Source organism: Schistocerca gregaria, chromosome 1, assembly GCF_023897955.1.
Source record: "Schistocerca gregaria isolate iqSchGreg1 chromosome 1, iqSchGreg1.2, whole genome shotgun sequence".
NCBI classification, from domain to species: Eukaryota; Metazoa; Arthropoda; class Insecta; order Orthoptera; family Acrididae; genus Schistocerca; species Schistocerca gregaria.
In genome coordinates this window covers 204716713-204729781 of record NC_064920.1, presented here as the reverse complement: position 1 = coordinate 204729781, position 13069 = coordinate 204716713, and the positions used below count along the sequence as shown (strand labels likewise).

The following is a 13069-nucleotide window of genomic DNA, read 5'->3' as shown; positions in this document are numbered from 1 at the left end:
AATCTTTGATACTGTAAGGCAACCAAGGAGGTTTACTGCATGTCTGAACCTTTGTTTTCAAAGATATTTGTGTGTCATGGAGGCGCTGAAATTTGAACAAACAGTGCCGTTGGCTTATCATCGCGATGACAGTTACGTGTTTTAGCTCTTAATATTTTGCGAGTTTATAGAACATTTTTACAGAAATCTGTTATGAGATATTGATCGTGATTTTATCTAGTGTTTTTTTGTGTAAATGGAGAGTCCATGTGCCATAAACGGTTTGGAAAGTGCTTCGTTTGGAAATGACACCTTAGCGGCATTATGTCAACTTGAAAGCGACTTGCAACCATGTAGCAACAAAGGCGTAAATAATAATGCCAGTGGCCAGTCGTCGCAAACATTGCCGAATATTTCAGAACATCAAGATGTAAATGCGTCGAAGTATACATCCCCTCACAACAAGACTACCCAGAGCAACATAACATTTCTCAGTACCCAAGAAAAACAGGATCTGAAGTCTTGGGGCCTCCCGGAAGCTGTATTGAAGGTGGATAGTAATTACAGTACTTTAAGACTATTTCTGTGGCAAAATATGGGGCGTTCATATGACATATACTATTTCACTTAATCAACTGTCATGCTCTCATATTCAAAACGAATGTTGTTACGTTTACTGTAGCCCGAGGGTTACAGTGATATTGGAGTCCTCCCGAATGTGAGGTCAACGCCTTAACGACTGCAATGTCACAGTCGGCTGGTCCCATGTGTACACTGCCCTGTAACCACCGTTTTACTCTCCTTGGGGTACACATCCAGGACACCCAGTTGTGACCCGGGAACCAAGAACTTGCTATGACGCACCTTTTCCCTGCGGGAAACTGACGCTAGCCCCTGAACATGTTGACTGTCAAGGGACAGGTGGCGTCGCAGCAGAGCTAACTTGTTAAACACGTCATTATTCCCCACACACGTCTTCCCCTCAGACTGTCTAAAAAACTGAGTCAGACACCAGACACAGAGATGTTGAACTCAGGAGAATGACAAGATATTAGTATCATGTACTGTAAATATCAGCACTATTTTCTTATAATAACATTGCAATATTGTAAAGTGACAAGGCGCTGTAGTTATCTCCTTTCATTGTTAACAACTTCCGTGAGCCCTCTAAGTAATCTTTAGTTGTATAGATGCATTACTCATGAAGGATGTTTTTGATGCCTTTTTAGACATGTATTTTAGTAATCCTCATCACCTTGGGCGATTTATTATACAATTCTAATCTCTGATGGAAAGTTTTTTGTTTGTTTTCCTTTGATAATTTTAAGTCCAATCTGGCGTTGGTTCCATGATTATTTATAGAACTATTATTGAAATACTTAGTAATGATTTTCCTGATATGTGCAGCTGATTGGTAGACATACTCAGTTGGTGCAGTAGGGATACCCAGGTTTTTAAACAATTCTTTACCTCCAGTGTGCCCAACTACTACTTCTAGATATTACCCTTATAGCTCTTCTCTACACTTTTTTTATGCATTTGATCCCCAGAAAAGTGGCCCATAGCTAAGAACAGCATGCACATAGGAATAGTGAATCACCACAAAAGATTGGCTATTATGAACTGATAAATGAATCCTAAGAGAATAACATATCAATGGCTTACTTTCTGCAGTATCTGTGTGTGTTCATTCAGTGTTAATCATTACACAATTATATAGCGAGGTCATCAGTGTTTAATGCTACGGAGTTGTAGTCCCTCTGTATGCTGAAGTGCATACTGTTTGTATTCTTTCTGTTCTGTATATAGTACATACTGCCCCCTTTGTAAACGTTCTTGAGAGTTTCATTTGCCTTCTGTAATAGCAATTCTGGTGTTTTATCAGTAACAATGATGATGCTGTCATCAGCAATGTGAACTTTATCCCATGTCTTATACAATCTGGTTTGTCACTAATACATATAAAGAACAACCAGATCCAATACACTATCTCGAGGAATACCTGTGTTTGTATATTTCTACACAACATGTTTTACTAAAAACATGTGAACTCTCTCTGCCTTCTACATCCTGTTTTCCGACTAAGACTGAAACAATTTTTTTACTATATATATCTTACAGCCAGTGCTTTTAGCTTTTTTAGTAATATTTTGTGGTCAGCTGTGTCAAAAGCTTTGGCAAGTATAAGAGTGTCTTTAACACACTCATCCTTGTCAGGAGCTTCTAGCACTACTTTTGTGTGCTCTGTAAATGCCAATATTGTATTTCTTACACTTTAAAAACCAAACTTTTGTTAAACATTTGTATTTATTCATGTAACACAGTAGTGTATCTTTTATGAATGTTGGCAGTGGTGAAATTGTCTTGTAGTTTTACTTTTCTTTGATAAGGGCATAAACTTCTGGGTGCTGCAGTTGCTATGTAGAAATACTTTAATTAAAGGATGCATTTGTTGTGTTTGTATGTGCTTTGTTCGCGCATCGAAAAAAAGAGAGAGGAACCGCATCTACACCAACTGACCCTGATTTCAAACTCTGTTGTGATAAGCATCATTGTTGTGCTTGCTGTGAAAGTCATTCTGGGTGCTAGATGTGTTTTAGGAACATTTTGCTCCATCTTATCTGCAGTATCAGAGAAACTTGCCAATTCTTGAGGATTTTCTGTTTTTCTATCCCCATCTTTAATTTATATGTTATTAAACTTGTGTCTGCTTTTCCAGTTTCTTGTTTTAGGACATCCCACATTAGTTTCCTCCATTATATAAGTTGTTAGGGATGTAAGTGCAGATATTTTTATTGATGACAGTAAAATGTCACATCAGTATTTACTTATTTTGCCAAGTGATAATTATGTCTATTATGAGTAACATTTTTTATGTTGGTTATGATCTCCAAGTACACATGGCATAAACAAGCCGTTAATGTTTATTTTTCCCTGGGCGGTGGATCGAGTTTTGAAGTGTGGACATGTGGCCACAAAATGATAGTCCATTCCGACAGGTGCAGTCTACTTTGTGGTGCATTTAGGACTGCAGAAAACATTAGCTAGTAAATTATATAATGTGTTTGTTGAGAGATTTAGACAGAGAAAAACATCTAAAACATTGAAGTGGATAAATAGTAATTTACCAATTATCACAATTTCTGCGCCTGTACTCCTAATATTGTGTATGTTATTTTGTCATTTAATTTTTTTTTTCCCGTAAGCAGAACACTCCTGTACTGATTTATATTTTTTTTATCCCTGATAGTAATGTAGGAACTGTCTTCTAGTGTAGTGCTTTTGCAAAGAAGTGAGAAATTTAAGTGCCAATGACCACATCATAATACACACTTCATCCTTCCACTATCCTTGGTTACTGCTGTGAAATTGCCTACTTTGGGAAATGTATCCTCAAAAATTAATTTAAACAGTGTGGAGAATTTAGAGAAATTAATAGATACATTATTGTCCATATAAACTTCATTCCAGCTTTGATTTGTCAATGTTCCAGGAAAAGAATGTATTTTACTTTCCAAGGAAATCCTTTCGTAAGTTTGCAGTTGTGTAGGTCTTACCAGCTCTGTCCTTAGCTTTATTATCTGACAGTAATGATCAAAAAGGCCAAGATCTCATATAAATATTTTACAAATTTCCCTGTCAAAAATTATAACTTGGTCTAAGATAATTTTGAAGTTTTTGATACCTGAGTACCAGTGTGTACCATTTATGCCACACCAAAAGTGCTCAATACGTTAAAGTTGTTACTGATTTCACCCTAAACTTCTATTGTGCTAGTTTTGGGGGCTGAAACTCCTTCCACGACTTCATTTAATTTGTGTTGAAGACAGTGGCAGGGATGCTCATGAGGGTGATTGTCCTCCTCCATCTCCTCATTGCACCAACTGTATGGGCAACCACATTGCTTCCACCAGAGATTGCCCTATTTTTAAAGATGAAAAAGTCATGTCAATTATCCATTGTAATATCCACGGAATCTGCTCCAATCGGGATGAACCGTAGATCGTCTTACGATCCTACTCCCTGGTCCTTAGGAAACAAAACTACATGCCCATAATTGCTTTGTCTTCCCTCATTTCCAATCAGTCTGGTTTGATCTCCCGTCTGCTGCTGGCGTTCTGACGCTCGGTGGACTTATGATTCTTTTCCATGATACTATCCATTATCACCCAATCCACTTACACATTTCCTTCCAAGCTGTCACTGTACATCTTTTCCTTTCTGGATTCACAATCTCTCTTTGTACCATATACTTTCCATCATCCACACCAATGGCAAGAGCCAATATCCTTCATCTCCTTGGATAGCTCTCATACCCCTATTTGCCGGTTGGGGACTTCAACGCCCACCACCTGCTTTAGGGACCTTCACATCCTTGTCTGAGAGGCTCCCCATTGATTGACCTCTTCCATCACGTGAATCTTGTTTGCCTCAACACTGGGGAATATACATTTTTGTCTGTCTCGACGTCAACCTATTCTCATTTGGATCTTTCAGTCAGTACTGTTTGGCTAGCTGGGCACTTTGAATGATACACACTTCAGTGACCATTTTCCCTGTGTCCTTTGATTACAGCCACAACTACCACTTATGTTCCCAAGACACTGGAAGTTTTCCCAAGCCAATTGGACACTTTTCTCCTCTCTAGCAACATTTGATGATCGTCCATTTCCTAGCATTGATGATCAGGTCACTCATGTTATGGAAGTTATTCTTACAGCTACGGAATGTTCAATACATTGTACCTCCCCTTTGCCTCAGTGTCCCCCAGTTCCTTGGTAGAATGAGGCATGCCATGACGCAATATGCAAGCAGAAATGTGTTCTTTGTTTCTCTGCCATCATCCTACCTTGGCCAACTGTATCCGCTTTAAGCAGTTACGTGTGCGATGCCGTCGCATCATATGGAATAGCAAGAAGGCAAGCTGGGATTTCTTTACCAGCTCCTTTAACACCTTCATTCTTTAATATGTAGTTTGGAGTTGAATTTGACAATTATCTGGTACGTCTAGTTTTTGCCCGATCTCTGGGCTAACTGTTGCTCAAGATACCTTAGTGGACATAGTCACAATTTCTAATTCATTGGGTCAACGCTTTGCTGAGATTTCAAGCTGTTCTAACTACCCACTGGCCTTTCTCCCAAAGAAACGAGCAATGGAAGTGCAACCTCTTGCTTTCTCCTCTCAAAATCACTAAAGTTATAATACTGTTTTTTTCTGTGTGGGAACTCTGATATGCACTTTCTTCCTCTCTCTCTCTCTCTCTCTCTCTCTCTCTCTCTCTCTCTCTCTCTCTCTCTCTCTCTCTTCCGCCCCAGGACTGGATGGCATCCACATCCAAATGTTGCTGTATTTATCATACCTTAGCCTGTGTTACCTCCTTCGCCATTATAATCAAATTTGACCTGCAATACCTTTTCCAGAGGATGCCAGGAAGCTATCGTCATTCCTGTTCCAAAACCTGGAAAGGACAAACATCTCCTCTCTAGCTGTTGCCTTATCTCTCTCACAAATAGTGTATGTAAGGGTGTTGGAGCGCATGGTAAATGGCTGTTTAGGCTGGTGGCTGGAGTCCTGAAACCTTTTAACAAATGCCCAATGCAGTTGCTGAAAGCATCGATCCGCAGTTGACCATCTTGTTGATCTCTCAACTTATATCATGAACAACTTTCTAAGGAAATGTCAAACGGTAGCTATATTTTTTGATCTGGAGAGGGCATACAATACCTGTTGGAGGACAGGCATTTTCCCCACACTCTTTTCGTGGGGCTTTCGAGGTCGACCACCCTTTTTCATCCATGAAATTATGGCAGAGCACACATTTAAGGAGTAGGTAAACAGTAGTGTATCCCATACATTCTCCCAAGAAAATGGGGTGCCCCAGGGCTCTGTGCTAAGTGTTGCACTGTTTGCTACCATCATAAATCCAGTTATGGATTGTCCCCTTCCTGATGTCTCGGGCTCCCTCTTCATCAACGATTTTACAATCTACACACATCAAAAAAAGTTTTGCATCATCCCGGTTCCCAGAACTCCTGGAGCTAGACGTTGACTGTGGATATTGTATCACAGACACAGTCCCTTTGACTATTCAGAGATGTCACTAAACCTGCCTAAAGATGTAAACAACCACGCATAAGCAGCACCCATTAGATGGAGGGGGTCGGACAGCCGATCAGTTCTAGTCATTCCACCAGGAAGGATGCACACGGCTCATGTTGTCTGTAGTTTAACCATGCCTAGACGATCAATACCACCGTTTGATCATGTCTGCATTGTTACTTTGTGCCAGGAAGAGCCCTCAACAACTGAAGTTTCCAGACATCTTGGAGTGAACCTAAGCGATGTTCGGACATAGAGGAGGTAGAGAGAGACAGGAACTGTCATTGACTTGCCTCGCTCCGCCCAAGGGCTACTACTGGAGTGGATGACCGCTACCTATGGATTATGGCTCGAAGAAACCCTGACAGCAACGCCACCATGTTGAATAATGCTTTTCGTACAGCCACAGGACGTCGTGTTATGACTCAAACTGTGCACAATAGGCTGCATGATGCACGACTTCCTTTCCGACATCCATGGTGAGGTCCTTCTTTGCAACCATGACACCATGCAGCACAGTACAGATGGGCCCAAAAGCATGCTGAATGGGCCGCTAAGGATTGGCATCACATTCTCTTCACTGATGAGTGTCGCATATGGTTCCAACCAGACAATTGTCGGAGGCATGTTTGTAGGCAACCTGATCAGGCTGAGCACCTTAGACACACTGTCCAGCAATTGCAGCAAGGTGAATATTCCCTGCTGTTTTAGGGTGGCATTATATGGGGCTGTCGTACACTGCTGCTATTCATGGAAGACTCCGTAATGGCTGTACGATACATGAATTCCGTCCTCCAGCTGATACTGCAGTTATAATGGCAGCATATTGGCATTATATTTGTCTTCATGGATGACAATTCACGGCCCCATCGTGCATATCTTGTGAATGACTTCCTTCAGGATAACGGCATCACCCAACTAGAGTGGCCAGCATGTTCTACAGACATGAACTGTATTGAACATGCCTGGGATGTGTTGAGAAGGGCTGTTTATGGATGAAGTGACCCACCAACCATTCTGAGGGATCTATGCTGAATCACTGTTGAGGAGTGGGACAATCTGGACCAACAATGCCTTGATGAACTTGTGGAAGGTGTGCCACGACAAATACAGGCATGCATCAATGCAAGAGGTACTAGTGTGTACAGAAATCTGGACCACCACCTCTGAAGGTCTCACTGTATGGTGGCACAACATGCAATGTGTGGTTTTTATGAGCAATGAAGAGGACACAAATGATGTTTGTGTTGATCTCCATTCCAATTTTCCGTACAGGTTACGGAACTCAAAGAACCGAGGTGATGCAAACTTTTTTGATGTGTGTACTACAGCTGTCAATGTACCAGCCTTCTTGAACGGTGTCTTCAAGGATGTCTCAATCGCCTCCACTCATCGAGCATCAAACTCAGCTTCCGATTTTCTTCCAGTAAGACAGTCTGTGTAAATTTTGGCATCATATGGAGTTTTAAGCACCTTCTATACATCTAGGCCCTGTTGACCTTCCCTTTTCTGACACTGCCAAATTCTTGGGACTTATGTTTGACAGAAAACTGTGCTGGTTTTCCCATGTTTCATATCTTTTGGCTCGCTGTCTGTGATTCCACAACACCCTCCGTGTTCTGAGCGTTACCTCTTGGGGAATGGACTGAGTGGTCCTCCTCCACCTATATTGTGCCTTAGTGCACTTGAAATTGAACTATGGAAGTATAGTTTACTCCTCTTCATACCATCTATTCTTTGGTGTCTAGATTCTGAGCACCGCCATGGATTGCATTTAGCGTATGGAGCTTTTTACACTTGCCCCGTGGAGAGCCTTTACCTCGAGACTGCTGAACTCCACTATCCATTTGGCGAACTGTTCTTCTGAGTCGTTGTGCTAGTCATCTGTCTTCTGTGGCTGCTCATCTGACCTATGCCCTTTCTTTCAATACCTCCTTGGATTTAGGATATGCAGGCAGCCCTTCCTCTCTTCTGCCAACTGCTACATTCATTTTCTTCCAATTTCCTAAAACTTACTTAACAAATGGGGGTATGATGCCACCTTGGCTTTGCCCCCGAACCTGCCTTCTCCATGACCTTTGTCAGCTTCCCAAGGATAGTAATCCCCACTATGGTTTATCATCATGCATTTGCTGCTCTCTGTGCACAAATGAAGAATGTGACGTTTATCTACACTGATGGTTCTGAGACCACCTTTGATGTCGGCAGTCCCTATATTATTGGCAACACCTCTATTAGATTTCGGCTTCCCTGCCAGATTTTGCTTTTTACTGCAGAGCTTTACGCTGTTCTCCAGGCTGTCCAATACATCCGTCGCTCAGCTCTTCGCAAAACCTCCAAACTCTTTATCCCGTCTACCCTCTGATCTATCAGATTCGGAACTGATTCCACATCCTCCACTTCAGGGAATCTCTGTGGCATTCCTCTGGATCCCAAGGCATGATGGTATACACAGAAATGAGGCAGCCGATACAGCGCCAAAGGCTGCTGTCTCTCTTCCTCGGCCTGCTGTTCACGTGGTTCGCTTTGGTGATCTACAGAGTGTTTTATGTCGTTGTGTTGCTCTTTTAGGGTGCACACACACTGGTCTGCACTTCAGGATAATAAATTGTGGGACATAAAACCTCTTCCCTGTATTTGGACCTCTTCCTCCCGGCCTCATCATCGGGAGGAGGTAATTTTAGCTAGGCTCCGGTTGGGCATTGTCTTTTTAGCCATCAACATCTTTTAAATGTCGATCCTCCTCCGCTTTCTCCCTACTGCTTCCAGTCATTTGAGATACCTTTTCCTTCAGTGCCCCTATTTTAATCTTCTATGCGCTCGTTTACATCTGGCACCTGATATATCTTCACTTTTAGCTGATGACGCGTGCTCAGTCGATCACGTCCTTGAGTTTATAAGTGCTAATGAGACGATATTGGTCATTTGAAGCTCTTTTTGGGGAAAACATTCCTCCTCCTAGAGCACTTTTCTAAGATTTCCCTCCGTTTTCTCTTGAATTTCACTCCCACTGCTGCTGATTTAAATTCCTATTTTTACCCTTCAGTAAGCTACAGAATGTGCGCTTTTGACTGTAGCAGTTTTGTGCCTAAAACCTCAATAATAATTTTAAAAATTAAGAAATAGGTCGAATGGCATGTCAAATGGTCTAAATCGGCCTTGATAGTCACACAGTGCGACATGCACCTACTGTGCCAAAAAAAAGAAGAAGAAGAGAGAAAAAGAGGGTGGGCGGACTCTTTCAGAGTAATATGGGGCCTGAAAACATGTAGTACAACCTAGCCCAGGGGAAAACAGAGATGAAAACTCTGAGCAGGACACCAGTTGCTGATACGGAACTTGAGTGACACTGATTGTACCTCATTGGCAGTGTAGAAACTGAAAGCATTAAATCCATCTAACCTGGAAATGATCGACAACAAGGAAGGTGAAAGGGTGAATAAGATATTTGTAACAGAGAGAAGCGGAAAAGTGACGTAGGATAAGACTGTGCTGTTTATTGCAACTAACCAACTTCCGTGAAATCCATGTGAGGAGAGGGGAGCCCGAGGCCATGTACGTTTGCAAGTTTACTAAAGCCACTGCTGCTCCTGTTTACAATTGCATTTTTATCAGTTTATTAAACACACAAGTCAATAAATAATTTTTTTCAGGGAGACAGTCATTGTAGAGATAGAGTTTATGTCTACTGGTTCTACTATGTCTGCCACGTTTGAAGAGGAGTTACACACTTAAGCAATGTGGCCTTTATTTTGACACTTGTTGCAAACCACCCAACACTTAAGGCGCACATAACACTCGTGTTGAACGAAGCAGTACGGGCAAGATGGAATGAGGAGTGGGGCTTTCAATTACTGCTGTGACATGGCCTGTTGCTGCTGTGGCCATAATTGATGCTGCCCCATGTGACACTCAGTTAGAGGTTGTACTGCTGTAACAGTTTGCCTATCATCCTGAACACGTGTGGTGTGCTTAAGAGGGGTTGACTGGACAATTTCCTATCCCTCCCCCCATGCAGCAGTCTGATTGCCTGCGGCCATTGACACTTCAAAGGACTGAGCTATATTGAGCACATCCATATGCGTCAGATTTTCACACTGAAGTGCTTTTTCGGAGACTTCTCTACCTGTGGCTGGACAAATAATATCATCAAACACCACATGATCAGTGTACGATTCATAATGGGTACTAGTGACAATAACTCAACCCGTGTAATTTTGCAGCCCAGAATTTGTCAGGTAGTTCTGGGCAGTTCTGACAACAGTAAAATTCTACATGCACCACAATGGCATGTGTTCTGTCACAGGAATAGATTGTCACAATCTTGCACATTTCCTCAAATGATGAGCTGGCTGGTTCTTGCGAAGGCGCAAATTTGCACAACAACTGATACATGTGCAGCAAAAGCCAGGAAAGAAAGAAAGCCCTACACAGGTTTGCATCACCCACGGAAATATTGGTGCAACTGTGTCTCATAGGAGTCTCAATCTTCAGCTGATTCATGCAGGAAAGGGCGACAGTTGCATTGATGGGAGAGTAACATGCTGCGAACACTCAGACACCATTTGATTGAGAGCGATTATGGGAGCCTTATGTTGTTCTGTGAAAGCTTGCTGCTGGGCTGTGAGACATTGGAGTATTTTTTGATTGAGATATTTGTCAGGAGACTTACATCTGACACTGACATGGTGAAGGAAGTGTAACCATCACTCATTGCCAAATTTGTTGTAACAAGAGCAAGCATGATTTATGGAACATAGTACTCTGTAGAGCAACACGTAAGATACAGGTTGTGCATAGCACTGAACACATTGACTGGACAACAGTAACACAGCGTAAAGAAAAGCCTGAGCTCTAGTTTTTGATTGCTTAAATATTCCTGTTTCTTTGGTGGCTCACCGGAGCATGCCAGGGGGCCGACGCAAGTGCCTCTATAAGCGGACCTGTGAACTGTATCAATGCATGTTCTCTGAAATAGTGTGCATCATTAGTGAAGGTACATCAAACATAGTGACTGGAGTCATTGCAGTTGGAACCTTATTTTTGTTGTATAACAATTTGAGAAGTTGCATACATAAATTAGAAATAGCCACATGACTGAAAATGGTAAAGGTAGAGATGCTTGTGGCCCTTGGGTTGAGGAAAATTGAGCCATAGCTCAATTGTCCCTTAGCTAAAATTACATTCGTGGGTAAGTTTTGTAGACAAGACATTTTTTTCATAAACAGTTTTATAATACTTTTATTACAAAAAACATGTCCGTAAAAGCATTTAGGCAGTTACAAATTATTTAATAACATAAATTGTTGGTTGGTGAGGCTTTTCTGTCAACTTTCACAAACATGAATATTTGCAAAGGCTTTCAAGTTAGTGGTCTTCCTGCACTAAATTAAAATATTTTCACTGATGATGAATTTCTGAGTTCATATGCCACTGACAGGACACTGACAATCACATGTTGCTGTGGAAAGTAGTGGGGCTTCTTCAAATAATCACAAAGATCCTGAGAGATTGAAACTGGTGTGGATGGGCTGACACCAACTGTCACCTTAGGTCCTACACTGATGGTCTGACCAGAGTTGTGGATGGGCTGACACCAACTGTCACCTTAGGTCCTACACTGATGGTCTGACCAGAGTTATCAACAAGTGGAAGCCATTGTTTTGCCAAAAACTTAGACTGTACTCTAAAGCCTTGCCTCGTTTGTTGAAAGGGAGTAGGAAAAGAGCTAAATCATGTTTAACTTCTGCTTCATAAAAGCTACAAATTCAGAAGTCTCTTTCGGTAAGAGCAGAACAAAACTTTGGTCTATATAGAAAAAAGAAAAAAGTCAAAGCACAGCGTCTCCAAAATGAAGAGTTCATCAGAATCATCTGATATAGAATCTGAAAAAAAGCACAAGTGCATCTGTTGCACAGAGTAATCAGAGTGACAGTGAAGATGTAATTCTGGACAGGAACTAGAAAGCGAAGCATCAATGACTGATTAGTGGCAATATTAGAGACGAAATATGTGTTAGGTGATTTGCTGAAAAAGGTATTAATATAGGCGAGGAAGGACTGAAATTCAAGTTTGCAGAAAGAAGTGCAGACTAAGTTTAAATGACCTCCAATTGAAAATACAACTGTTACTGTTGAAGATCAAATAGAAATGATTCATCAACCTTTCATCATCAATATAATAAATGGTGTGTGACTAGTTTCACTTTTGTAACTCTTTTCGTAGGACTTTGTGCTTCCTAGAGTTTTAAGATTATCATGTTATTAATATGGCATTTTAAGCGCGAAACAAAAATGTTTTGATTACGAAATGTTGGCTTAAGTGTGTTGCTTTCCAGCTCAAGTATCCCCACTACCTAGATCAAGTATCCCCACCATGGGGATCATTGAGGCATAGTGTAAAGCATTTATGTAACAATTGCTTTGTGGTTACATGTTTCCCGATTCATGTTTTTAAACTCATAATTTAATGGTAAAAATTTGAGGTTTCTTATGAGAGTTTGTTTTGTTTAAGCAAGTAGCAGCTAAATTAAAATAATTAAAAACAAAATTTAGGCTCAATTATCCTCATTCTCTTATGTATATATGCAGAGTGAAGCAACAAATGAAAAACTTGTACCAAAGCTGGAATTTGAATCTAGGTCTCCTGTTCACTAGGCAGATCTGCCAACTCTTACTTCACCCTGGTACACTGGCTTTAAACAATTGCACAGGCTACCCTAGTACACCTCCCTCCACAATCCAAATTCCCATTCATGCCTCAGCCCCTAACTGATAGCATTGCAGAGGATCTCCAGCTGTATTGGAATACCACCTTAGCATCAAATGAAACCCAGGCATAGGTGCTTTAATCAAATGAATACCCAGTGGGCTAAGGTGTGAATGGGAATTTGGATTGAGGAGGGAGGTGTGTTACGGTAATCAGTGCAGTTGTGCAAAGTCTTCGTGCCAGTGTGGTGTAGTCGTTCATTCCTCTGCCTGGTGCCTAGTG

At 41.4% G+C, this 13069-nt stretch overlaps 1 protein-coding gene across 3 annotated transcripts in view; it reads left to right on the top strand.

Moving 5' to 3' along the window:
* The first annotated feature begins 50 nt into the window (after positions 1–50).
* LOC126336904 (DNA polymerase theta-like) overlaps positions 51–13069 on the top strand; it is a 303016-nt gene continuing 289997 nt past the window's right edge. For 2 of the 3 annotated variants that reach the window (XM_050001043.1, XM_050001052.1), the window contains exon 1: positions 92–529. In XM_050001043.1, the coding sequence (XP_049857000.1) occupies positions 236–529 (294 nt within the window). In that variant the 5' untranslated portion in view covers positions 92–235. Of the gene's footprint in view, positions 530–13069 lie in introns of all 3 variants that reach the window. The other variant, XM_050001035.1, reaches the window with a different exon arrangement.